The 27,162-nt window shown below is 47.0% G+C and overlaps 1 protein-coding gene across 1 annotated transcript; it reads right to left on the reverse strand.

Annotated features, from left to right (window-relative positions):
* Positions 1-2,895: 2,895 nt before the first annotated feature.
* On the reverse strand, positions 2,896-4,512 carry LOC123399005 (aspartic proteinase nepenthesin-1-like). Its single transcript, XM_045093441.1, has one exon. The coding sequence runs from the start codon at positions 4,366-4,368 to the stop codon at positions 3,046-3,048; it is 1,323 nt and encodes a 440-aa protein (XP_044949376.1). The 5' UTR covers positions 4,369-4,512; the 3' UTR covers positions 2,896-3,045.
* Positions 4,513-27,162: the final 22,650 nt, after the last annotated feature.

Raw genomic sequence — 27,162 nt, forward strand, 5'->3', positions numbered from 1 at the left:
TTTTCTCGAATTTAATTACAATTCCGAAAATCATCTATATTACTAACGGGCCTGCAGCATGCGCAACATAATGAAAATGCACTGGTGCGGGGTATAGCCTCACCTTTGGGCCGGCTCAGATCGGCCTGGTAAGGAGGCTGGAGCAGACTAGGCCGGCGCTGGCGGTGGGGAGGCTGAACGGGCCTTGCTGAGCCCAGGCGATGGAGGCCGAGCGAAGCCCAGGCGCGAGGCGTCGGTCGTCGTTCCCGGGGAGGCCCCCTCGTCCTCCCGTGAGGAGCCATGGCGGCGCAGGAGGGAACCGCCGGAGGAGCTCCAGCCTCGGCAGCGAGGGGAACCAGAGGGGAATGGCGGCACGGGACAAATCCGGCCACCGGGGCTCCATTCCCGGTGGTGCCAGCGCGAGGAGGAAGCTGTGCAGGGAGATCGGCTGGCGGGGCGGCGAGCACGGGTTCCAGTCTCAGGCGGCGGCGGGACCGAGATTCAGGCGGCGCGGCTCGGGGACAGCAGTTACCTGGCGCGGCCGGCAGGGACCTCCAGCGAGGGGAGGGGCGCCGGCGAGCGGCGCCGGAGGCCGGGCCGACGGGGCTGACCAGAGGCGCTAGCGGGAGGCACGGGAACACGGGCTCGGGGTTGCTCAGGCGAACGCGGCGGCGCGCAGATGGGCTTGGCAGGCCTCGCGTGGGCTCGCGGGCCCGGCGGCGCGAGGAGGAGGTGGGAGGTGAGAGAGAGAGGTGGGAGAGGCAGTTAGGGTTGGCTGCGCGGATCCCGAGGTGGAAGGGGGGCTGTCTAAAAAAATACACACGGGGACTATATATAGACAAATGGGGGGCTAGGTTTAGCGAAATTTCGATCCGGATCCAACCGTGCGGTCGGATTCGGACGATTCCGAACGCGGGAACGGGTAAGTGGCCGTGTAGGGTGGTTTACCGGAGACGAGAGGGAAAACGGGCGGCGCGGCAACAATTTTTAAATCACCGACACACGTCCGACGGTAGACAGAATACGGTGCCGCTACGGTCGACCGTTCGGGTACCAGACGAACTCCAACCGCGACGAAATTCGACAGGCGGCCTAGCTATATTAAAATAAGACCGCACGTCAAATCTCAACCCGATCAAAGAAAGTTTTAAACGCACTTTAAAAACAGGGTTTCGACGATGCCGCGGGCGCGTGCGAGTGCTGTCGGGCTTGGAACGAACAACGACGATAACCGGCAACTAACAACGGATGCAACGTTTAAAAATTGGCGGCAACGGAGATGCCGATGCAATGCAGATGATGCGCATGATGCGATGTTGATGCGACAAATAAAAATAGACAACCGACGAAAACGGAAAGGAAATGGAATCTTCTGGAACGTCGGCATCAGGCTGTCACATGCTAAGTTAATAATAGTAGCGTCAGTTTTAGCCAAGCGCTACTACTATGCGCAGCCCTGATGGGTGACGATGGGACAACTTAACAGTAGCGCCGTCCTGCCTACCCATGCTGCTACTATTTACTTAGCAATAGTGCTATATTTTATCCCGCGCTACTAAGTAGCAGTGGTGATTCATAGCTACCCAGGGCAACTCCTAAGTTTTTATCTATAAGCTTTCTGCTAGTAGTGAACGTCCATGTCCCCCACGACTGCTGTCACACCCCGTAGTACTCCTTCTTCGGAGGCGGTAGGTCGGTCATGGATTTGGAGCTTGGCGTCTAGCATTGATCCAGCGGTGTCCCTCCCTCTCATTGATTTGGTGGCTGCGACCTCCGACGGCTGGATCCGACCACTCGGCGCGATCGGGGATGGCTCTAGTCGATTGTAATACTGTTGGGGGTGGGAGCCGGGTTGTGCTTTGCGAGCGGGGTTGTCAGTTGGAGCTAGGGGATGGCGTTGGGTGACATCGGCATGGTTGCGGTGCGAGCAAGGAGACCAGCATAGGAAAGGACCAAAATTATCGTGAGACTCGACTCTGGCCGCTCAAATGAAAGAGTCGACTGACCCACTTAATTTTTTTGAGCAGTTAACCAGATAAGGGTTCGGCTAGATCCGGTTTAACTCTTCAAAACGACAATTTGTAGGAGTTATGCGGTTTAAAGGGATTGGCTAGACATGTTCGAAGGAGAGTTGAGCTTTTTGACCTATCTGGCACGGCTCAAAAGTTTTAAATGAATGCAAAAGATTATAACATTTTTGAAGAAAACTATTTGCTAAACAGGAAAGAGACCCATGACTAGCCTTTCCAAGCCGTCGATGCTAATGGAGAACGTTGTGGCCTTGTGGGGGCTAGATGATTCATTTTCCCTTGGACTTGATACTTGATTTGGCACATAGTCGATTCGTGAAGCAATATCTCTGACGGCTATATGGTTGATTGCTTTAGAGTTTAGAGAGATGATCAACTTGCTCTACCTGAAAGCATTAGATTCATAATTGAGATGCCAATATAGAATAGGAGGTACGGCTAAGGTCCTGTTTGGAACCACTCAGATTATATAATCCAGTTTTTATAATCTATTATGTCTTCGAACAAGACAGATTATGGTGTAGATTATAAAAACTAGATGGACAGATTATTAAAAACTCACAATCTACTCTATCCCAGCTAAAATCAGATTATGGATTGCTAATGACCCATTACCCTTGTAAAGTTGGAGATAATTACATTTCTGTCAGCGATACCCTTCTTTTTCTTCAAAAAACAAAAGGCGGACAGGTCATTATGCAATGTAAAATCTGAATTACAGTTTATATAATCTGACCTCCAAACATGTCCACCTAAATATTATTTTAATAAACCAGATCATATAATCTATCTTTATAATCCAGATTATTATAATCTATTATGGTTTCAAACAGGGCCTAACTTGCAAACCCCACATATTTAGACCATTTTTGCCGAGAGAAGAAAATGATACTAAATCCTACATTTATTTTATGCTAGTAATGTGATAAGCAAGCAGTACATGCATATTGAGAACGTATATATAGGTGAAAGATTATCGTCGTGGTTTTCCAATTTGAGAAAGACTTATTTGCTTGTCGTCACCGTGATCAGATATTCAGATGTCGTGACATTTGGTTGGCGCGAAGGAGAACTTTTGGTTGTGGACATCAAAGAGGACGTGCATGTTCTGCTGCTGGACGTTGCCGATGATGGAGATGGGCGCGCCGAGGTCCTCCGGCGACCTGGCCACCGCGAGGCACATCAGCCCGGCTCTCGGCTCCTGGAAGTAGTTATCCCGGGGCAGCGCCATGGCCGCGCCGCCGTCGAAGTGGAGCACGAGCGGCGGCGTCTTGACTGCGGCCATCGCCACGCCGCTCGGCACCGCGAAGCACAGCTCGTAGTCCTCGACGGTCCCGTTAAACACCGGGAGCTTCACCGCCTCCAGCACGGCCTTCTTCACGGCGTCGAACGCCTTCCCCGCGAGGTGCGCCATGGTGCTGCCCGAGTCGACGATGGTGCCGCCGGTGCCGTCGGGGTTTATCGCGAGGCTTGCCGCCGGCACGCGCAGCCGCTTGGTCCCGAGCGAGAGCCCGACCAGCGGCACGTAGTAGTAGAAGGTGTCCATTGCTGGGTTCCTCAGGATGGCGGTGGTCTGGATCGGCCCCGTCGTGTTGTACTTGCGCAGGTCGGCCATGGCGCCGAAGAGCATCGGGCTGGTCTTGCGCTCGGCGAATGGGGTGAGGCAGTAGGAGAACCTTGGCACGGACAGCTGGGATATGAGTGACATGGTCCCCGGACTGAGGCCCATGAGGCCGGAGGCGCCGACGAGGCTCCCCGCCGAGAGCGCGCCGCACCCGAAGCCGAGGCGGAGGGAGACCTTGCCGAAGGTGAAGGTGTCGGACGCGAGGATGCCGTCCGCCTCGGCGCTGCCGTAGAGCTCGTCGTACATGCACCGGTTCCCGGTGCAGTTCTTGCCGCTGAACTGGCCGTCCTGGCACAGCCTGCTGCTGCAGGGGAGGAAGGAGAAGGAGGACGACTTGCGGGGATCGTAGAGCGGCGGCTCGCGCTGCGTCGCCGTGCGGCCGCGGGACAGCTCGCACTGCGTCCAGATGAGGTCGCTGCCCGTGTCGACGATGAGCGTGCGCGGCTGCGGCGGCGTGCCGACGCCCACGGTCAGCGAGTGGCCCTCGTCGCCGAGCGGGGCGAGCGGCACATTAGCTGTTGAGATGTCTCCGACTTTGCCGAGGGCGCGCGCGAGCCTTGCGGTGATCCTCGCCGCGCGGGCCTTGCTGGCGCGGGCGGCGTGGGCAGTGACATGGTCCGTGGAGAGCGAGCTGCCGGCGTAGGGGTGGCTAAGGTCCGCTCGGAAGTCCACAGAGCCGCGGGCGGTAGCGAGGGTGCAGAGAAGCGGGAGGAAGAGATGAAGAATGGCCGCCATTATTCTCGTTGGAGGCCTCGGAGGAGCTCAGACTAGGACGGGCTTTAGTGAGGTCTGAGGTGCTAATCCACACGGTGGTTGGGTGGTCGCGTCCATTCCGTCGTCTTTGATTCTCATGATGGTCCAAACATTTGGTCAGTTCCTGAGTGTTGGACGGTACAAGGTGCCTATCGCCGTGGAAAGCATCGGCGCGGTGGTGCCTGAAGAGTGGCACGCACATTTTTTATTCCAAAATAGTACTCCCTCCGTTTCTAAATATAAGTCTTTTAAGCGATTTCATTATATGTCTACATACGGAGTAAAATGATTGAATCTACGCTCTAAAGTATGTCTATATACATCCGTATGTAGTCCACTAGTGAAATCTCTACAAAGACTTATATTTAGGAACGGAGGGAGTAATACTTAATATTGCACGTGTGTGTGGTCGCGAGCGCACGCACTACACAACAAGAATCGGAGACCATCCGAACCCCCTTTCCCTTGTCTCCCTTTTAGTCCAAGTAGTGAGGTGGCAAAGAAGAAAAAGGACGCCGACGTCGATGCTCGGAGGTCGAGGAGAAAGCTGTGCACCGGTCCGTCGAAATAGAGCAACAACGTCATAACCTCCTAAGACAACATCCGCGGAGACACAACAACGGCCATCTCCCCCACCTCCTCTCTTTCTCACCTTGTCTCCCACCCCCTCATCCTTTTTTCACCAGGAGAGTGAGAGGAAGATCGACCAGGTCCATATCTTTAAAAAAAAAGGAGGTTAATCCTTCGGTCTCTACATCAATTGATGCATGCAGCAATCTGTCAGGTCCATATCTGTCATGGTCCCAGCCACGTGTACCTCCGTGCTTAGCGACATGCCATGCAGGTTTCTCTACTCCGACCATAGTGTCATGGAGCAAGTTAAGGTACCCCCCTCTCTCTCTTCCCCTCTGTTCGCTTGGATTTGACATCCCTCACCTTGCCTTCTCTTCCTATCCAACACATATATAAGAGCAGATCCCTGCAACTATCCTTCTCTCGGGGCATCCACAATGTAGTGCTTTGCTGCCTTTAAAGACCGCCTCTAAGATTTTAAAACCGGCGCCATACACTACACATCCAGCCTCTAAACTAAAAAACGTTGGAGTCACCTCTATGCTAAGAGGCTACTGTTAGAGCATATATCTCCATATGTGGTTTTGGTAATTAATGACAATTCCTACGGACTAATGGTTGCCTTAAGTTATATTTAATGGATTTGTCCATAGGCACTTCTTGAAGTCCATTTGTTGGGTTCAAGGAGTTTATATGATGACCAAGGTGGTATTCAAGGTATTATCCAAATAATGGTCATAGAGACACAAGGTTGATCAAGATCCCAGACAAAGAGTAAATCAAGATGATCAACACACAAAGCGTACAAGATGTACCGAGAGGGATCAAGTGATCCCATTGTATGGTAAGCATTGTCCATTACGTGTTTGTGTACTAACCCATGGTCTTCATGAGAGTTCTATGTGGGGGTTAGGTGTGTTTCCATGGGCTTGCGTCAAAGGGAAGATCTCATACAACCCATAAAGTATGACGTCAAGTTGTGATCGTCATCAAGATTGCGATGTGCAAGTTCAAGCGGATCAGCACGAAGATATCATGCTTGAAGCTTGCCGTCCGTTGTGGTGGCAATGGACTTGTGAAGATATGCTGAAGAGTGGCTCACCCATAGTGAGTATGGGGGAGCAATCAACTAGTCTTCATCAAGCCAACACAATCAAGAAAGGTGGTCCATCTTGAGGAAGCCAAGATCATCATCATCTAGCTCAAGAGGACGAGGTGCAAGGTATAGGTTTGCCCTTGATAGGTTTTCTGTTTAGGATAGATTGCTGTACTATCCAGGGGGGCTCTCAAGTGAGTAGCTTGATCGTATCATTCGTTGAGAGCTCAAACCATTTGCATCCTTGCATCATACTTCTTGGTTCTTGTTTGGTGTTTCTCTTTGTGAGTTTTAGAGCTTATGGTCATCTTCGTGACAAGCTCGAGTTCATCGAAAACAGAGTCCATATGCATCTACTATGATGTTTTCGATGTTGGAGTTTTTGCCGGTTCTTCATTCATAGAGGACTCACATCTCTATATCATTGGCATTTTCATATCTGCATGGTCTTAAGATTTCCAGACGTTGTTTGGATAGCTCTTGTCGTCCTGAATCCAACAAGCTTGGGTTTGCTCGATTCAGAGCTCGTATGCGAAAGTTATGGCTGTTTCAGTGGCGAGCGGTAGTACCGCTGGACCTAGCGGTAGTACCGCTAGAGTTGGCGGTAGTACCGCTAGAGTTGGCGGTAGTACCGCTGGCCCTAGCGGTAGTACCGCTGGCTGGCGGTAGTACTATTGGTGAACTTAGCATAAATTCAAAATTTTCCTACGCATATTCAGATCTTCCTATGGAGAGACCAGCAACGAGAGAGGGGTAAGAGCATCTTCATACCTATGAAGATCGCTAAGCGGAAGCGTTGCTAGAACGCGGTTGATGGAGTCGTACTCGCAGCGATTCCGATCTAGTGCCGAACTACGACACCTCCGCGTTCAACACACGTGCAGCTCGGTGACGTCTCCCGCACCTTGATCCAGCAAGGAGGAGAGAGAGGTTGGGGAAGAACTCCAGCAGCACGACGGCGTGGTGTCGATGGAGAGACGAGGTCTCCCAGCAGGGCTTCGCCAAGCACCGGCTGAGAGGAGGAGAAAGAAGAGCAGGGCTGTGCCGAGGGAGAGGGAAAAGTCTAATCTCCAATGGCCAAAAGTGCCCACTATATATAGGGGGAGGGGAGAGGGGGTGCCACCCCTAAGGGTTCCCACCCTAGGGGGTGCGGCAGCCCCCCATATGGGAGGTGCGGCAGCCAGAGGGGGGAGGAGGGGGTGGCGCACCAACTGGTGGGCCTTAGGCCCACCTGGCTTAGGGTTTGCCCCCCTTTTCTCTCCCTTGCGCAATGGGCTGAGTGGGGAGGCGCACCAGCCCACCTAGGGGCTGGTTCCCACCCCCGCTTGGCCCACCTTACCTCCCGGGGTCGTTTCCCCCCTTCGGTGGTCCCCCGGGGCCACCTCTGGTGGTCCCGGTGGTCCCGGTACGTTACTCGTGATGCCCGAAACACTTCCGGTATCTGAAACCATCCGTCATATATATCAATCTTTACCTCCGGACCATTCCGGAGCTCCTCGTGACGTCCGGGATCTCATCCGGGACTCCGAACAACTTTCGGTAACCTCGTATAATAATTCCCTATAACCCTAGCGTCATCGAACCTTAAGTGTGTAGACCCTACGGGTTCGGGAGACAGGTAGACATGACCGAGACACCTCTCTGGCCAATAACCATCAGCGGGGTCTGGATACCCATGGTGGCTCCCACTTGCTCCACGATGATCTCATCGGATGAACCACGATGTCAAGGATTCAATCAATCCCGTATACGATTCCCTTTGTCTGTCGGTATAGAACTTGCCCGAGATTCGATCGTCGGTATACCTATACCTTGTTCAATCTCGTTACCGGTAAGTCTCTTTACTCGTTCCGTAGCACGTCATCGTGTGACTAACTCCTTAGTCACATTGAGATCATGATGATGTTCTACCGAGTGGGCCCAGAGATACCTCTCCGTCACACGGAGTGACAAATCCCGATCTCGATTCGTACCAACCCAACAGACACTTTCGGAGGTACCCGTAGTGCACCTTTATAGTCACCCAGTTACGTTGTGACGTTTGATACACCCAAAGCACTCCTACGGTATCCGGGAGTTGCACAATCTCACGGTCGAAGAAAAAGATACTTGACATTAGAAAAGCATTAGCATACGAACAATACGATCTAGTGCTAGGCTTAGGATTGGGTCTTGTCCATCACATCATTCTCCCAATGATGTGATCCCGTTATCAATGACATCTAATGCCCATGATCAGGAAACCATGATCATCTATTGACTAACGAGCTAGCCAACTAGAGGCTTGCTAGGGACACATTGTGATCTATTTATTCACACATGTATTACTGTTTCCTGTTAATACAATTATAGCATGAACAATAGACGATTATCATGAACAAGGAAATATGATAATAACCATATTATTATTGCCTCTAGGGCATATTTCCAACAGTCTCCCACTTGCACTAGAGTCAATAATCTAGTTACATTGTGATGTATCGAACACCCATAACATTATGGTGTTGATCATGTTTTGCTCGTGGAAGAGGTTTAGTCAACGGGTCTGCAATATTCAGATCCGTGTGTACTTTACAAATATCTATCACTCCACTCTGGACATGGTCCTGGATGGAGTTGTAGCGGCGTTTGATGTGCTTCGTCTTCCGGTGAAACCTGGGCTCCTTGGCTATGGCAATGGCTCCAGTGTTATCACAGAAGAGTGTCATAGGACCCGACGCGCTTGGAACCACTCCAAGGTCGGTGATGAGCTCCTTCATCCAAATTCCTTCATGAGCCGCTTCTGAAGCAGCTATGTACTCCGCTTCACATGTAGATGCTGCCACGACTTCTTGCTTGCTGCTGCACCAGCTCACTGCCCCACCATTTAACACATATACGTATCCGGTCTGTGACTTAGAGTCATCCGGATCTGTGTCGAAGCTAGCATCGACGTAACCCTTTACGACGAGCTCTTCGTCACCTCCATAAACGAGAAACATTTCCTTAGTCCTTTTCAGGTACTTAAGGATATTCTTGACCGCTGTCCAGTGTTCCATACCTGGATCACTTTGGTACCTCCCTACCAAAATTATGGCAAGGTTTATATCAGGTCTGGTACACAGCATGGCATACATTAGAGAGCCCACGGCTGAAGCGTAGGGGACAGAACTCATCTTCTCTCTATCTGCTGCCGTGGTCGGCGACTGAGTCTTACTCAATCTCATACCTTGCAAAACTGGCAAGAACCCTTTCTTTGAGTTTTCCATATTGAACTTCTTCAATATCTTGTCAAGGTATATACTTTGCGAAATACCTATGAGCCGTCTCGATCTATCTCTATAGATCTTGATGCCTAATATGTATGCAGCTTCTCCAAGGTCCTTCATTGAAAAACTCTTGTTCAAATAGGCCTTTATGCTCTCCAACATCTCGATACTATTCCCCATCAATAATATGTCATCCACATACAGTATGAGGAAAGCTACAGAGCTCCCACTCACTTTCTTGTACAGACAGGCTTCTCCGTAAACCTGTATGAACCCAAACGCTTTAATCACCTCATTAAAGCGAATGTTCCAACTCCGAGATGCTTGCACCAGCCCATAGATGGAGCGCTGGAGCTTGCACACTTTGTTAGCACCCTTAGGGTCGACAAAACCTTCTGGTTGCATCATATACAACTCTTCCTTAAGGTTCCCGTTAAGGAACGCTGTTTTGACATCCATTTGCCAAATTTCATAATCATAAAAGGCGGCAATTGTTAACATGATTCGGACTGATTTCAGCTTTGCTACGGGAGAGAAAGTCTCTTCGTAGTCAACTCCTTGAATTTGTCGAAAACCCTTTGCGACAAGTCGAGCTTTGTAAACGGTTACATTACCGTTTGCATCAGTCTTCTTCTTGAAGATCCATTTATTTTCTATGGCTCGCCGGTCATCGGGCAAGTCCACCAAATTCTATACTTTGTTCTCATACATGGATCCTATCTCGGATTTCGTAGCCTCAAGCCATTTGTTGGAATCCGGGCCCGCCATCGCTTCTTCATAGTTCGAAGGTTCACCTTTGTCTAACAACATGATTTCCATCACAGGGTTGTCGTACCACTCTGGTGCGGAGCGTGCCCTTGTGGACCTTCGTGGTTCAGTAGTAACTTGATCCGAAGCTTCATGATCATCATCATTAACTTCCTCTTCAGTCGGTGTAGGCGCCACATGAACAACTTCCCGCGCTGCGCTACTATCCTGTTCGAGAGGGGGTGTAATTACCTCATCAAGTTCTACCTTCCTCCCACTTACTTCTTTCGAGAGAAACTCTTTCTCTAGAAAGGATCCGTTCTTGGCAACAAAGGTTTTACCTTCGGATCTAAGATAGAAGGTATACCCAATAGTTTCCTTAGGGTATCCTATGAATACACATTTCTTCGCTTTGGGTTCGAGCTTTTCTGGTTGAAGTTTCTTCACATAAGCATCGCAGCCCCAAACTTTAAGAAACGACAACTTAGGTTTCTTGCCAAACCATAGTTCATACGGTGTCGTCTCAACGGATTTAGACGGTGCCCTATTTAAAGTGAATGCTGCAGTTTCTAATGCGTATCCCCAAAATGATAGCGGTAAGTCGGTAAGAGACATCATAGATCATACCATATCTAATAAAGTGCGAATACGATGTTCAGACACTCCGTTGCGTTGCGGTGTGCGAGGCGGCGTCAGTTGTGAAACGATTCCACACTTCCTTAGGTGTGTGCCAAACTCGTGACTCAAATATTCTCCTCCACGATCAGATCATAGACATTTAATTTTTCTGTCACGTTGATTCTCAACCTCACTCTGAAATTCCTTGAACTTTTCAAACGTCTCAAATTTGTGCTTCATCAAGTAGATATACCCATACCTACTCAAATCATCGGTGAGAGTGAGAACATAACGATAACCACCGCGAGCTTCAACGTTCATTGGACCACACACATCAGTATGTATTATTTCCAATAAGTCGGTTGCTCTCTCCATTATTCCTGAGAATGGAGTCTTAGTCATCTTGCCCATGAGGCACGGTTCGCATGTGTCAAATGATTCAAAGTCAAGAGACTCTAATGGTCCATCAATATGGAGCTTCTTCATGCGCTTAATGCCGATATGACCAAGGAGGCAGTGCCACAAGTATGTGGGACTGTCATTATCAACTTTACATCTTTTGGTACTCACACTATGAATATGTGTAACATCACGATCGAGATTCATCAAGAATAAACCATTCACCAGCGGAGCATAACCATAAAACATATCACTCATATAAATAGAACAACCATTATTCTCTGACTTAAATGAGTAGCCGTCTCGCATTAAGAAAGACCCTGATACAATGTTCATGCTTAAAGCTGGTACTAAATAACAATTATTAAGGTTTAAAACTAATCCCGATGGTAGACGTAGAGGTAGCGTGCCGACGGCGATCACATCGACCTTTGAACCATTCCCAACGCGCATCGTCACCTCGTCCTTGGCCAGTCTCCGCATATTCCGCAGTTCCTGCTTTGAGTTGCAAATGTGAGCAACAACACCGGTATCAAATACCCAGGAGCTACTACGAGCGCTGGTAAGGTACACATCAATAACATGTATATCACATATACCTTTAACGTTGCCGGCCTTCTTGTCCGCCAAGTATTTGGGGCAGTTCCGCTTCCAGTGACCTTTTCCCTTGCAATAGAAGCACTCAGTCTCAGGCTTGGGTCCATTCTTTTTCTTCTTCCCAGCATCTGGCTTACCGGGCGCGGCAACAGCTTTGCCGTCTTTCTTGAAGTTCTTCTTACCCTTGCCTTTCTTGAAACTAGTGGTCTTGTTGACCATCAACACTTGATGCTCTTTCTTGATTTCTACTTCTGCAGACTTGAGCATCGAGTACAACTCGGGAATGGTCTTCTCCATCCCTTGCATGTTGTAGTTAAGCACAAAGCCTTTGTAGTTTGGTGGGAGAGACTGGAGGATTCTGTCAATTATAGCATCATCCGGAAGTTCGACTCCAAGTGAAGTCAGACGACCGTGTAACCCAGACATTTTGAGTATGTGCTCACTGAGAGAACTGTTCTCCTCCATCTTACAGCTAAAGAACTTGTCGGATACTTCATATCTCTCGACACGGGCATGAGCTTGAAAACTAGCTTCAGCTCCTGGAACATCTCATATGCCCCGTGTTGCTCAAAACGCCTTTGGAGCCCCGTTTCTAAACTGTATAACATGCCACACCTAACCAGAGAGTAGTCATCACTCCGCGTTTGCCAGACGTTCAAAATGTCCTGGGCTGCTGCGGGAGCGGGAGGGTCACCTAGCGGCGCATCAAGGACATCAGCCTTTTTAGCTGCTTCAAAGATGAGCTTGAAGTTGCGAACCCAGTCCGCATAGTTGCTACCATCATCTTTCAGCTTGTTTTTCTCTAGGAATGCGTTGAAATTGAGGTTGACGTTGGACATCTACAATATTTATAAAGACAACTTTTAGACTAAGTTCATGACAATTAAGTTCATTTAATCAAATTAAGTATGAACTCCCACTTAAATCGACATCCCTCTAGTCATCTAAGTGATACATGATCCATGTTGACTAACCCGTGTCCGATCATCACGTGAGACGGACTAGTCACCATGGTGAGCAACTCCATGCTGATCGTATTCAACCATACGACTCATGTTCGACGTTTCGGCCTCTTATATTCGAGGTCATGTCTGTACATGCTAAGCTCGTCGAGTCAACCTAGGTGTTTCGCGTGTGTAAATCCGGCTTACACCCGTTGTATGCGAACGTTAGAATCTATCACACCCGATCATCACGTGGTGCTTCGAGACAACGAACCTTCGCAATGGTGCACACTTAGGGGAATACGTTCTCGAAATTTTAAGAGGGATCATCTTATTATGCTACCGTCGTTCTAAGCAATAAGGTGTAAAACATGATAAACATCACAATGCAATCATATAGTGACATGATATGGCCATTATCATCTTTGCTCTTTCGATCTCCATCTTCAGGCATCGCATGATCATCATCGTCACCGGCGTGACACCATAATCTCCATCATCGTGTCTCCGTGAAGTCGTCACGCCAACTACTACTATCACTAATACTATAGCTAACCGTTAGCAATGAAGTAAAAGTAGTGAGCACATGGCATTGCATCTCATACAATAAATTAAGACAACTCCTATGGCTCCTGCCGGTTGTCATACTCATCGACATGCAAGTCGTGAAACCTATTACAATAACATGATCATCTCATACATCATACATGCAACATCACAACTTTGGCCATATCACATCACATGTCAAACCCTGCAAAAACAAGTTAGACGTCCTCTAATTGTTGTTGCAAGTTTTACGTGGCTGATTTGGGTTTCTAGCAAGAACGCCTTCTTACCTACGTGACAGCCACAACGATGATATGCCAAAGCTATTTACCCTTCATAAGGACCCTTTTCATCAAATCCAATCCGACTAGAGTAGGAGAGACAGACACCCGCTAGCCACCTTTATGCACGGTGTGCATGTCTGTCGGTGGAACCAGTCTCACGTAAGCGTATGTGTAAAGTCGGTCCGGGCCGCTTTATCCCACAATACCGCCGAAAAAGAATAAGACTAGTAGCGGCAAGCAAATTGACAAATCATCGCCCACAACTTTTGTGTTCTACTCGTGCATAGAATCTACGCATAGAAAACCTGGCTCGGATGCCACTGTTGGTGAACGTAGCATAAATTCAAAATTTTCCTACGCATATTCAGATCTTCCTATGGAGAGACCAGCAACGAGAGAGGGATAAGAGCATCTTCATACCTTTGAAGATCGCTAAGCGGAAGCGTTGCTAGAACGCGGTTGATGGAGTCGTACTCGCAGCGATTCCGATCTAGTGCCGAACTACGACACCTCCGCGTTCAACACACGTGCAGCCCGGTGACGTCTCCCACACCTTGATCCAGCAAGGAGGAGGGAGAGGTTGGGGAAGAACTCCAGCAGCACGACGGCGTGGTGTCGATGGAGAGATGAGGTCTCCCGGCAGGGCTTCGCCAAGCACCGGCAGAGAGGAGGAGAAAGAAGAGCAGGGCTGCGCCGAGGGAGAGGGAAAAGTCTAATCTCCAATGGCCAAAAGTGCCCACTATATATAGGGGGAGGGGAGAGGGGGTGCCACCCCTAGGGTTCCCACCCTAGCGGGTGCGGCAGCCTCCCCAGATGGGAGGTGCGGCGGCCAGAGGGGGGAGGAGGGGGTGGCTGTGACAGCCCGGTGCCGACGTTCCAGAAGATTCCCCTTTTCTTTCCGTTTTCGTCGTGTGGGTATTTTCATTTGTCGCATCATCATCGCATCATGCGCATCATGCTCATCATCAGCATTGCATCGGCATCCCGTTGCCGCCTGTTTTTCAAAACTTGCATCCGTTGTTAGTTGCCGGTTCGCGTCGTTGTCCGTTCTGAGCCCGACCGCACTCGCACGCGCCCGCGGCATCGTCAAACCCTGTTTTAAAAGTGTGCGTAAAACTTTCTCTGATTGGGGTGAGATTTGACGTGCAGTGTTATTTTAACATAGTTAGGTCGCTTGCCAAATTTCGTCGCAATTGGAGTCCGTCTGGTACCCGAACGGTCGATCGTAGCGGCACCGTATTCGGTCTATCGTCGGGCGTCTTTCGGTGTTTGAAACCCCGATGCCGGGCTGCCCGTTTTCCCTCTCATCTCCAGCTAGCCTCTCTGCACAGTGCATCGACCCTACGCGCAGCCCAGTCCGAAACCCTCCTGGAACCCGAACCCTACGATCATGACTGTTGGGTCCGGATCAACCCTGTTTTACCGCAAACCGTCTTCGGTTTGTCCATTGGACCCTAACCTATTTTATCGTGACCGTTCGATTATGATCGGAGGGCCCTAAGCTAGTTTCTTTTCTTATATGGACCAACCCTAGCCCTAGACAGACAAACCTCCTAGTTTTCCTCCCGCGCCGCCACCCTGTGTCTCCCACCTCGAGATCGCCCCGATCCAAAAATCCATGCCCAAGCCCCAATCCCCTCTGCTTCTCCAGCTTCTCCAGTGCCTCGCCTCTGCGACCTGGACGCATCCATCAACCACAGCCGCCTCGTCCGCGTGACCATAAGAGCAGAAGCTCCTGCAGGCACGCATCGCCAGAAGCGGCCTCGTCCCTCATGCCAGGCGACCCGGGTCCTCTCTCCTCCATACCGAGCACCTCCTCCTCTTGATTCCCTGTCTTCCCTGATCTCTTTTCTTATTTTTTTTGTCTTCCTTAGGATCTCCTCGCTGTGCCTGGGAACCAGCAGGTTCAGCAACACCGCAGGTGCAGTAGCTCTGCCAACAACAGTTGGATCTGGCCATGTGATGCATGAACCGCAACATCCCTCCGCCGCCGAAGCTCGATGCCATGGTCTTCCCGGTCGCCGTACGGCCAGCACGTCGAGAATTGCCGGAGCTCCTCCATGCCGCGGCAACGGTAGCCGAGGCCTCGCGCGCGAGCCCCCTCGCTCTCCTCATAGGACCGGCAGCCACCGGCAACCGAACCAGCTGTCCAGGACCCCGCGTTCCTTCGATCCCCTTCCCCTCGTTTCCCTCTCCACCTTCTCTCTCCCTCATCTCATCCATCTCTCATGTGTTTTGATTCAGGAATTCAGAACCGTATGCCACAACAATGGAGCCAGCCATGGGAGTACTTCGAGTTGCTGAACCTTGTCGCCTCCGACCAACAGCAGGTCAACCGCAGCCTCGCCCCGTGCTCCTCCATGTCCGCCATGACCCTGCTCCGGCCGGCCACCGGCGACCTCCAGGATGATCCCCTTGTCTCTGCGTCCTTTCTCTATGTCAGGAACAGAACGGAATCCCGCTGCACCCATGGAGCTCCCTCGTCTTGACCGCCACGAGCCCCGCTGTCACCGGGAATGGAGCAGGTGCTCCCGGATCTGCCCATCCCGCTGGCGCCCCGCTGAAGCTAGGAGCCAACCCATGGCCGCCCAGACCTGCATCCTCGATCTGGCACACACAGCATCCCTGTTTGTGTTACAGTTTTCTTAGATTCGCGCCATGGTATGTTCATTTCATCCTAAACCCATGCTTTGTCATAAGTTGCTTGCTAGTGGAGCTGGTCATTCCCGTGTGCAATCCTCTGAGAGGTGCAATCCCATGTCACCCATTATTTTGCAGATGTTTTTGTTTTGCACTTCCTCAGCAGATTGGGCCTAATTCTGCGTGGGCTGCTGCTCTAAGTTGCAATCCGGCCCAGTTATTTTTTTTACTCGCTGCGATTTGTCTTTTATTCCAGGTTTTCTAATAATTTCACAAAAAGCATTGATTTTCAAAAGAGGGTAGTTTCTAAACCGTGCATCGGATCGTAGTGAGTTATATGTGGTTTTTGACTAGAATTTTGCGTAGAGTAATATTTTCCAACTCTCATGCATAATTAGAACTGTTTAGTGTGTTGTTTGCATCGGTTTGCATGCCGACGTGTTGGAAACGGTTTAGGACGTAACTATTTTTCCGTAGCTCCGTTGGAGCTGTGCTATATATGTAAATGGACCAGAACGACGAGTAGAATCACGTGAACCACTTAGTTTTGCTGTTTAACAAACTTAAAATGTGATTAGGACAAATCTGGACAGAATTAGAATTTAACACGTGGGGTCATCTCGGAGATGCTATAAGTTGTTTCCGACCTCATTTAAAATGTCTAGATAGGTAGTTTAATTTCCGCTTCACCTCTTGCATGTTTAACCACATTTAATATTGCCGTGTATTTAATCGGGATAGAACTAAATAAATTAACGTGGAGTTTCATCAATATGCAACTCGTTGCATATCGAACTTCACTTAATGTGTAGTGTTTGATTGTTGTGATTGTCATGCCTTGCATTAGACCGTTCATGCATCATATGTGTCTTACATCGTGTGGTGAATATCGTGTGTTGATGCTTGTTTCCGTTTCCCTCCGTCTCGATAGAGTTCCGCAAGCGTGTCGGATGTGAGGACCGTTCGACTACGTCGGTTCGTCTGCTTCACGGAGTCATTCTTCTTCTCAGCGGGATCTCAGGCAAGATGACCATTTCCCCAGATACCATTACTATCATTGCCATGCTAGTTTTATCGCTTCTATCGATTATGTCTTGTTGCCTACCACATGTCAAGTATCATCCTATCAACAATGCCATGAAAACCTTCAACCTGATCAACCTAGCAAACCACTGATTGGCTAAGTTATTGCTTGCTTAACTTTGTGTTAGCGTTGCTAGTTGCAGGTGCAGTTGCTTCCATGTGATAACATGGGTTCCTTGTTATACCACCATATTAATGCTATTTAATTTAATGCACCTATATACTTGGTAAAAGGTGGAAGGCTCGGCCTTTCTAGCCTGGTGTTTCGTTCCACCTTTGCCCCCTTAGTTTCGGCTACCGGTGTTATGTTCCATAACTGAGCGCTCCTAACACGATCGGGGTTGTTATGGGGACCCCCTTGATAATTCGTTTTAGATTAAAGCTGGTCTGGCAAGGCCCAACTTTGGTACTACATTTGCCTAATAACCTAATAATAATGCATAGGGACCCGCCGGCACCCACGGAGTAATTTAATCAACCCCCGGGCCAGTGCTCCTCATGAGTGTTGGTCCCACCTGAGCGATGTCCGGCGCCCCTCTGGTCACCCGGAGGTTTAGCGATCCCGACGTCTAGCTCATCCGTCGTGTCCTGAGAACGAGATACGCGGCTCCTATCGGGATCGTCGACACGTCGGGCGGTCTTGCTAGATTAGTTTTACCTTTGACGAGATATCTTGTGCATCGGGATTCCGGTGATGCTTTGGGTAATCTCAGAGTTGAGGTTTTCCACTAGGGAATCCGACGAGATCGCGAGCTTCGTGATTGAGGATTTCTATGCGGCTTGTGGTAATTTGTGATGGACTAGTTGGAGCACCCCTGCAGGGTTAAATCTTTCGGAAAGCCGTGCCCGCAGTTATGTGGCAATGTGGAAGCTTTGTTTAACACTGGTTCTAGATAACTTGAAGTTAAATTAATTAAAATATGACAACTGTGTGCGTAACCGTGACTGTCTCTTTCGTGAGTTCTTTCTCCGATCGAGGACACGGTGGGGTTATGTCTGACGTAGGTAGGTGTTCAGGATCATTCATTTGATCATCACTAGTTCACTTCCGTTATGCGTAGACCTTCCCCCTCTTATTCTTGTACTCGTAAGTTTAGCCACCAAATATATGCTTAGCCGCTGCTGCAACCTCACCACTTAACCTTACCTCACCCATTAAGCTTTGCTAGTCTTGATACCCTTGGAAATGAGATTGCTGAGTCCCCTGTGGCTCACAGATTACTACAACACCAGTTGCAGGTACAGGTAAAGGTCACTTGACGCGAGCGCGTTGATTGTTCATTTGGAGTTGCTTCTTCTTCTTCTTCTTCTTCATCGATCTAGGATGGGTTCCAGGCCGGCAGCTTGGGATAGCAAGGATGGACGTCGTTTCATTTTCTCGTTTGTTTTCGTCCGTAGTCGGACCCTGCTCTTACTCTTGATGATTATGTAATGTACTGATGTGGCTCTGATATAGCTTGTGGCGAGTGTAAGCCAATTCTATATATCTCTTCTTTTCAGTACATGTACTTGTAACGATATCCATTCTTGCGACACGACGAGATGCGCTTCTATCCCTGACGAGGCCCCCGTGCCAATTTGAGGATAGGGTCGCATCTTGGACGTGACAGTGGCGCACCAACTGGTGGGCCTTAGGCCCACCTGGCTTAGGGTTTGCCCCCCTTTTCTCTCCCTTGCGCAATGGGCTGAGTGGGGAGGCGCACCAGCCCACCTAGGGGCTGGTTCCCACCCCCACTTGGCCCACCTTACCTCCCGGGGTCGTTGCCCCCCTTCGATGGTCCCCCGGGGCCACCTCCGGTGGTCCCGGTGGTCCTGGTACGTTACCGGTGATGCCCGAAACACTTCCGATATCCGAAACCATCCGTCCTATATATCAATCTTTACCTCCGGACATTCCGGAGCTCCTCGTGACGTCCGGGATCTCATCCGGGACTCTGAACAACTTTCGGTAACCTCGTATAATAATTCCCTATAACCCTAGCATCATCGAACCTTAAGTGTGTAGACCGTACGGGTTCGGGAGACAGACATACATGACCGAGACACCTCTCTGGCCAATAACCATCAGCGGGGTCTGGATACCCATGGTGGCTCCCACTTGCTCCACGATGATCTCATCGGATGAACCACGATGTCAAGGATTCAATCAATCCCGTATACGATTCCCTCTGTCTGTCGGTATAGAACTTGCCCGAGATTCGATCGTCGGTATACCAATACCTTGTTCAATCTCGTTACCGGTAAGTCTCTTTACTCGTTCCGTAGCACGTCATCGTGTGACTAACTCCTTAGTCACATTGAGCTCATGATGATGTTCTACCGAGTGGCCCAGAGATACCTCTCCGTCACACGGAGTGACAAATCCCGATCTCGATTCATACCAACCCAACAGACACATTCGGAGGTACCCGTAGTGCACCTTTATAGTCACCCAGTTACGTTGTGACGTTTGATACACCCAAAGCACTCCTACGGTATCCGGGAGTTGCACAATCTCACGGTCGAAGGAAAAGATACTTGACATTAGAAAAGCATTAGCATACGAACAATACGATCTAGCGCTAGGCTTAGGATTGGGTCTTGTCCATCACATCATTCTCTCAATGATGTGATCCCGTTATCAATGACATCTAATGCCCATGATCAGGAAACCATGATCATCTATTGACTAACGAGCTAGCTAACTAGAGGCTTGCTAGGGACACATTGTGATCTATTTATTCACACATGTATTACTGTTTCCTGTTAATACAATTATAGCATGAACATAGACGATTATCATGAACAAGGAAATATGATAATAACCATATTATTATTGCCTCTAGGTCATATTTCCAACAAGTACCGCCACTGGTCAGCGGTAGTACCGCTCCAGGAGCTTAGTACCGCCTGCCTAGCGGTTGTTCGTGGACGGACCTTTATGCGAATACTATCTTGGCGGTGGTTGTGCCTTTCCACTACCAGGGGCCCAGCGGTAGTACCGCTGGGGCCAGCGGTAGTACCGCTAGCTGTGGCAGCGGTAGTACCGCTGGAGTGCGAGCGGTAGTACCGCAGCAATCAGCGGTAGTACCGCTGGAGCTCGGGTAGATAGTGGGGGTAACGGTCTGATTCCTTCCCCCACTATATAAAGGGGGTCTTCTTCCCCCTTGGCCTTATCCATCTGTTGAGCTCTTGTTCTACCTCCATTGTTGACATTCTTAGAGCTTGCTTACTCTTAATCCCTCCAATGATTCTTGCTTGTTCTTGAGGGAAAAGAGAGAGGAGATCTAGATCCACATCTCCACCAATCACTTTCTCATCTATGTGAGGGGAACCCCTTGGATCTTGATCTTGGAGTTCTTTGTGAGCTCCTTGTTCTTCCTCTCATATTTCTCCATAGCTTTCGTTGTTGTGGAGGGATTTGAGTGTGAGGGACTTGACCACTTCGTGTGTTCTTGCCATTGCATTAGTTGCATCGGTTTGAGTTCTCCACGGCGATACGTGGAAGTGAAGTTTGAGAATCTTATTACCTTTGGTACTTAGTACCCTAGATATTGTTCTTCGCGGATGCTTTGGCGTCCTAGAATCTTGGTGGTGTCTCGGAGCTCAATCATTTTGGTGTGAAGCTCCGGGCAAGCGTTGGGGTCTCCAATTAGGTTGTGGAGATTGCCCCGAGCAATTTGTACGGGTACCGGTAACCGCCCCCAAGGGTTGCCACGTGTACGGGTTCGGTGACCGCCCCCAAGGTTTGCCATTTGTACGGGTTCGGTGACCGTCCTCAAGGGTCCCTTAGTGGAATCACGGCATCTTGCATTGTGCGAGGGCGTGAGGAGATTACGGTGGCCTTAGTGGCATCTTGGGGAGCATTGTGCCTCCACACCGCTCTAAAGGAGATTAGCATCCGCAAGGGTGTGAACTTCGGGATACAGCATCGTCTCCCCGTGCCTCGGTTATTTCTTACCCGAACCCTTTACTTATGCACTTTACTTTGTGATAGACATATTGTTTATTGTAATATATCTTGTTATCACTTAGTTGTTTATCTTGCTTAGCATAAGTTGTTGGTGCACATAGGTGAGCCTAGTTGTTTGTAGGTTTTGTGCTTGACATATTAAACGTTAGTTTTATTCCGCATTTGTTCAAGCCTAAACCTTAATTATTTTAAAGTGCCTATTCACCCCCCCCTCTAGGCAACATCCACGTCCTTTCAATTGGTATCAAAGCTAGGTCTCTCTTTATTAGGTTTAACCACCTAGAGAGTAAGGATGTCGACTAGGGGTTTAGGATTCACTGACACTCTTAGTTTCGATGGCACAAATTTTGATGTTTGGGTAATTCGCATGCTTAATCACTTTCGGGTCTTGGACCCAAATTTAGAGTGAATTGTAGATATGGGTTTTTCTCCTCCAAAGGATTCCCAAAATATATCTTTAGAGGATGAGAAAAACTCTTATCTCAATGCTCAAGCTTCTAATGTGCTTTTTGATGCTTTGAGCAATGTAGTTATATTTCAACTCATGCCATTCCGGGATGCTCATGAGTTGTGGACAAAGCTTCAAGATAAATATGGTGTGTCCAAGATTTGCAGGGATGACTGTTCTCCCTCCACCTCCGGTCGTGTGGTCTTCTCAACTTCATCTACTTCACCTACATGTGGATTGCCACAAGGTAATGATATGGTGAGTAGTGGTGACCATTGCAATAATAAAAGTGGGTTTATTGTTGATGATCCTTCATCACTATATTATTGCAATGCTTCATCTTTGGGCGTTAACACTTCGAGCACTCTAAATGTTTCACATGCTTGTGTTGCTAGTCCGTGCATATCATATAAAAACTGCGTGTCTAAATCTCATGATGATATGCCTCCTATATCTTGTTGCCATGATAAAAATGTATATATTTCCTCGAGTTGTTGTGCTAACAATGTAGAGGAAATTCATCACTCCATGGAACAAGATGTGGCCTTGAATGATGCTTCAAGGGATCCTACATAATCATCTATTGTGACTCACTTTTGCCTTATGGCTAAGGCTTCAAAGGTATCTCCTACTTTGAATTCCAATATATCTCATGATGATGATGTTGATGATAATGGGGATGAGGATAATGATAACGAGAGTGATAATATTGCATCCTTAATAATTAAGGGTGAAATGATTTTTAAATCTCTTTATCAGAATAAACTTGCTCGTTCCAACTTCTTGGAAATCATGTCTATTGCCACTGAGGGCAAGAAATACATTGAGGAGTTGGAAGCTCATCTTGAGGAGCATGAGGCCACCATTGAGACAATGCAAGGTCATGAGCATGATTACGCTAATGAGATCGCAGAGCTATCTCAAGCTCTTGATAATGAACAAACCACCAAGGAATCTCTTGAGGAAACCTTTGCTCTAGAATTATCTAGATTAAAGGGATCCTATGATAGAGCTCTCGAGGTGGCTAATGATTTTAGAACTAAAAATGATAAGCTTCAAGTTGCTCATGCTAAACTCCTTGAGGACTATGAGCACCTAGGAAATGGCTCAAGGGCTATTAAGAGCTCGCTCATCGAACTCACCGAGTCTCATGCTCAACTTGAAGCTTCATATGCTAACGAGCTTTCCAAGGTGCCTTCTCCTCTTATTGCTAATGATGATGCTTGTGCTACTAACTCTACTTCTTGTGAAGCATCCATTTTAAAGGAGAATGTTGAGCTAAGGGCTCAACTAGAGTTGCTATCTAGCAATTATGGGAAATTGGAAGAAAGTCATGTAATGGTCACAAGCTCTCATGATGATCTTCTAGCATCCCATAATGTGCTAAAATTAGCTCATGAGGCTATTACTACCAAGGTAACATCGAGTGAGCCTCATGTGGACATTAGCACTACTTCTAGTCAAAAAGCTATATTGCCATGTGCTAGTCCTTGTAATTCATCTACTCATAATGTTGCTACATCTTGTGATGGATTACTCTCCATGCCTTGTTGCCCTAACAATGAAGCTTATACTTCCTCTAGTACTTGTGTTGATACTAACCATGTAGAGGAAATCAAAGAGCTCAAGGCCCAAGTCACTTCCTTGAAGAAAGACTTGGAAAAGAGTCATGAAGGGATGTCCACACTCAACAATGTCTTGTGTGGACAAAAATCCCCGAATGATAAAAATGGACTTGGATTCAACTCCAACAAGAAGAATAAGTCCAAAAGCTTCAAGAATAAGGGCCAAGAACAAGTCAAGAATTTGGCCAAGATTATTTGCTTCAAGTGCAAAATTGAAGGGCACCATGTTAGATCTTTCCCACTAAAGAAGAAGCCCCAAAGTCACAAGCAACAAGGGAAGAGGCCACAAGTGCACTCACATACTCAACTACAAGTTGAAGAAAGGCCCCTTCCCAAGAAGACCCAATCCAACACTCCTCATGTTGAGAAATCAATAGGGAAGAAATTAAAGGGTAGATGTTGCTACTTATGTCATCAGAAGGGTCACTTCGCTTCTTCTTGCACGAGAGGTAATTTATCCAACCCAATCATTATTGATGATATCTATTCTCTTGGGAAGGATAAGGCTGGCAATGTGTTTGCCAAGTTTGTTGGTACACAAAGTGGTGTCAAGAAAAGTACCATTTGGGTTGCCAAGCCTATTGTGACTAACCTCTTAGGACACAACGTGGTTGGGGACCAACAAGCTCAAACTTGATCAATAGGTGAATATGGAGGACATTAGAGACTTGGATACATAATGAAGAATTAAGAGGTCTTCATCATTCATATTATCTCAAGCCAAGTCATTTGGATAATCGAGTTTCTATCTTATATCCAATGTGCCTCCTTACGGTAACTTGTACTTAAACTATTTACATTTTTAGTTGCTTGCCCCTTTTGCATGTTGTGGTTTTGTACCTTGCATGTGTTTGTATATGTTGTGCTTCCAACTTGCTTATCTTGAGTAAGCGAATATGTGTATGTTGGTTTGCATATCATGTTCATGTGAGTCTTCTATTGAGCCTTATTGCATCTTGTTTGTATCTTTGATTGGCTCTTGTGAGAGATTAATGGATTATTTTATTATGGGAGAGTGATGTGCTTTGCACACCTCACGATCCTATAAATGTGTATACATGGGGAATACCACTTAGTATTGATATTTCAAGATTATCTAGTTTCTATGTGGTATGTCTTACTCATGAGAAATTCAAATTCTAAATGGTCCATTAATTATCTCTTGTTGGTTTTTCATTTGCCACTTGTTAATATTGTTGGGTTATCACATTATGGGGGAGTAATATGCTATGTGCATATTACAATCCTAGAGAATGTGTACATTTGAGGTATTGCCACTTAGTGTTGATATTGTAAATTATCTTGTTCCTAGGTGGCATGTTTGCTCTACAAGTGTCATTTGCTTGCGTTTTTTGGGTAAAGATGATCTTGGATATATTTTCGATCTACCAATGAGTATCATTTCCAAAATACTTCTTGTCCTTGACCATTGGTATTCCCATCACGTGGTAGGAATTGCTAATCGTCTTTACATTGGATCTTGTGTTTCGTTTGTCTTCCTTGCCTCTTGTGGATCTATTTTAACTTGTCTAGTGTTTTTATAGATATAGAGAAAGTGATGACCCCATCTTGTGCATTTTGTATTTAAATGCAAATTCTATATAATGCACAACCCATGGGGGATCTATCCTATTTCCTTTAGAACACTCTCTTTATTCGCCCATCATAAAATCTTTTGATCCCCATCAAGTGTATGTTGATGGGAGGCAAGTCTTGCTCTTTATGATGCTTTGTGCCATCATGAAAATTTTTCGAGGGTTTGGTTTGTTGAAACCTAGCTCTCTTTTGGAAACTAGATACCTCGTGTCTGTTTTTCTTCAATTGGTATCTTGTTTCCTTTTTATTTGGCATGTGTCAATGGATATCTCATGCCTTGTTGTATATTTTATTTGATATCCCTCAAGTAATAGTTTTTCATTTGCTATCTTATTATCACTTGATACCTTGTCTTTTGGTATCTTATCAACTATATGTTGATTGGATTCTTGAAAGCCTTGAGCATGCATATTTACTATATGAATTTCCTTTGGCATGCTCTCTTTCTTTGACCCAATATATGGGGGAAACTCCACCTTGTCATAAAATGGCTAACGTGTGCATGAAATTCAAATTCATATCTATATGCACATATCTATGTGGAGTTTGTCCTATGTATTGTTGGTTTTCTAACTCTTTGGTCCCAATGAGTTTGGGCACCATTTTGTTTGTTTTGTTGTTCCAGGAACAATTGGAGATGCATTGGATGCTCGGCTCACCTATAAGGAAGGTGTTGAGACCATGTGATTATTGGAGCCAAGTTAGGATGATCAAAGAACAACTATCTACTACATCAATCCAATGTTGTCTCGGTAACAAGTATCTACTTCATGCATTCTTTTCTTGCAAAGGCCCCTGTCTTTTCTTTGCAGGGTGCATCATGGCATGAATCTCTTGATTCGTTCTTGTAGTACTTGTTTCCTCTCTCAAAGCATCCTAACGATGATGTCTTATTACTAGTTGGGATGTCTTTGATGTTCATATGTTGGAAGTTCATATTATACAATAAGAAAATATTAGGCCATGTGCTATGCTTCCAAGCAAAAGATCTTATTGATAATATTTTTGACTTCCTTTTGGATATCTAGTTTGTTCCTTCTTGTAACCATTTCGTGTGTACATTCTTCTTTGTGGATATATATATCATCATGATTGTCTTCTACTTAGAATCTTTTACACATGAGAGAAGTTACATCTCTAATTGATATCCTCTTTTCTTTTACGTCCACCATTGCATTTCCTTTTTCAGTTTTTGGTGGCTTCGTGAAAGGATTTGTCTTGAGTGCGTATCTTATTTTCCTACATCTTGATGCACTCTTTGGCCGTGAAGATTATTTTTCTTATTTTTCCTCATGCCTGTCTTGATGAGGGTTTTGCCATTTCGATTGGTATCCCTACTCTCTTGACAAGGTTCTTATTTCCTATCTTCACCTTGGGTTGTCACAAGCGTTGGTTCTTTTTTTTGTAAGCTTGTGAACCCAGTTTCAAGTATGTGTGTGTGGGAATGATATGTCTTGCACTTTGTGTCTCATTTCATCAATACTATGTTGATGAGTAATGTTCATCCCTATCTTAGTCTTCTCAAGTGCCTTGCCATGACTCACACACATTATTTTGGTTGAGCCTAATCTTAAGTTGCTTCTTTTACATGTTGCTCAACCACTTGTTTTGTGCAAGAGATTTGCTTATTGTCTCATCTTTCTTCTTGCACCCGTTGTGTGTTTTTATTAATTTTGGGGGAGCAACGATCCTATTTTGTGCACTTGTATCATATACAAAAATATCCTATTAGTGCACAAATCATGGGGAGCTTCTCTAGTTTTGATAAAACACTCCGTTGCTTTTATCATAATATCTTTTATTCATGTGGTTCGAAGGACCATATGATTGTTTGTTCCATCCGGTATCTTTTGATTGCTTGCCTCTATTGGGGTATGTCCTTGTGGCATACGATTCTTTTATTTGCAATCTTTGGGTCCTCAATATAGTTTGTTTTCCTCCAACTACTTATCATTGTATTTGTGTATTTCTTGGCACTCATTTGCTGAGAAGTACACACTTTTTGGAGGACCACCAAATATATTGGCTTTCTAAACTTTTCGTCCATTTTGGCAATCGATGCCAATGGGGGAGAAGTTTAGAGAGTTTACTTTGGATATGTTTAGAGGGGTTTGCTTTTATTGCGTAAGCATTTACATCTTGCACGCATGCATTATTGCTTTGTATGTGTGCGGTTGGTTATGCTTATTTCCTTATATAAACTCTCTTGAAGTAGTTGTCATCAATTACCAAAATGGGGGAGAATGTTAGAGCATATATCTCCATATGTGGTTTTGGTAATTGATGACAATTCCTATGGACTAATGGTTGCCTTAAGTTATATTTAATGGATTTGTCCATAGGCACTTCTTGAAGTCCATCTGTTGGGTTCAAGGAGTTT

Source organism: Hordeum vulgare, chromosome 5H (genome assembly GCF_904849725.1).
Source record: "Hordeum vulgare subsp. vulgare chromosome 5H, MorexV3_pseudomolecules_assembly, whole genome shotgun sequence".
Lineage (NCBI taxonomy): Eukaryota > Viridiplantae > Streptophyta > Magnoliopsida > Poales > Poaceae > Hordeum > Hordeum vulgare.

Excerpts from the sequence above, each read along its gene's own strand:
- LOC123399005 (XM_045093441.1), bottom strand. The coding sequence starts at position 4,368 with ATGGCGGCCATTCTTCATCTCTTCCTCCCGCTTCTCTGCACCCTCGCT.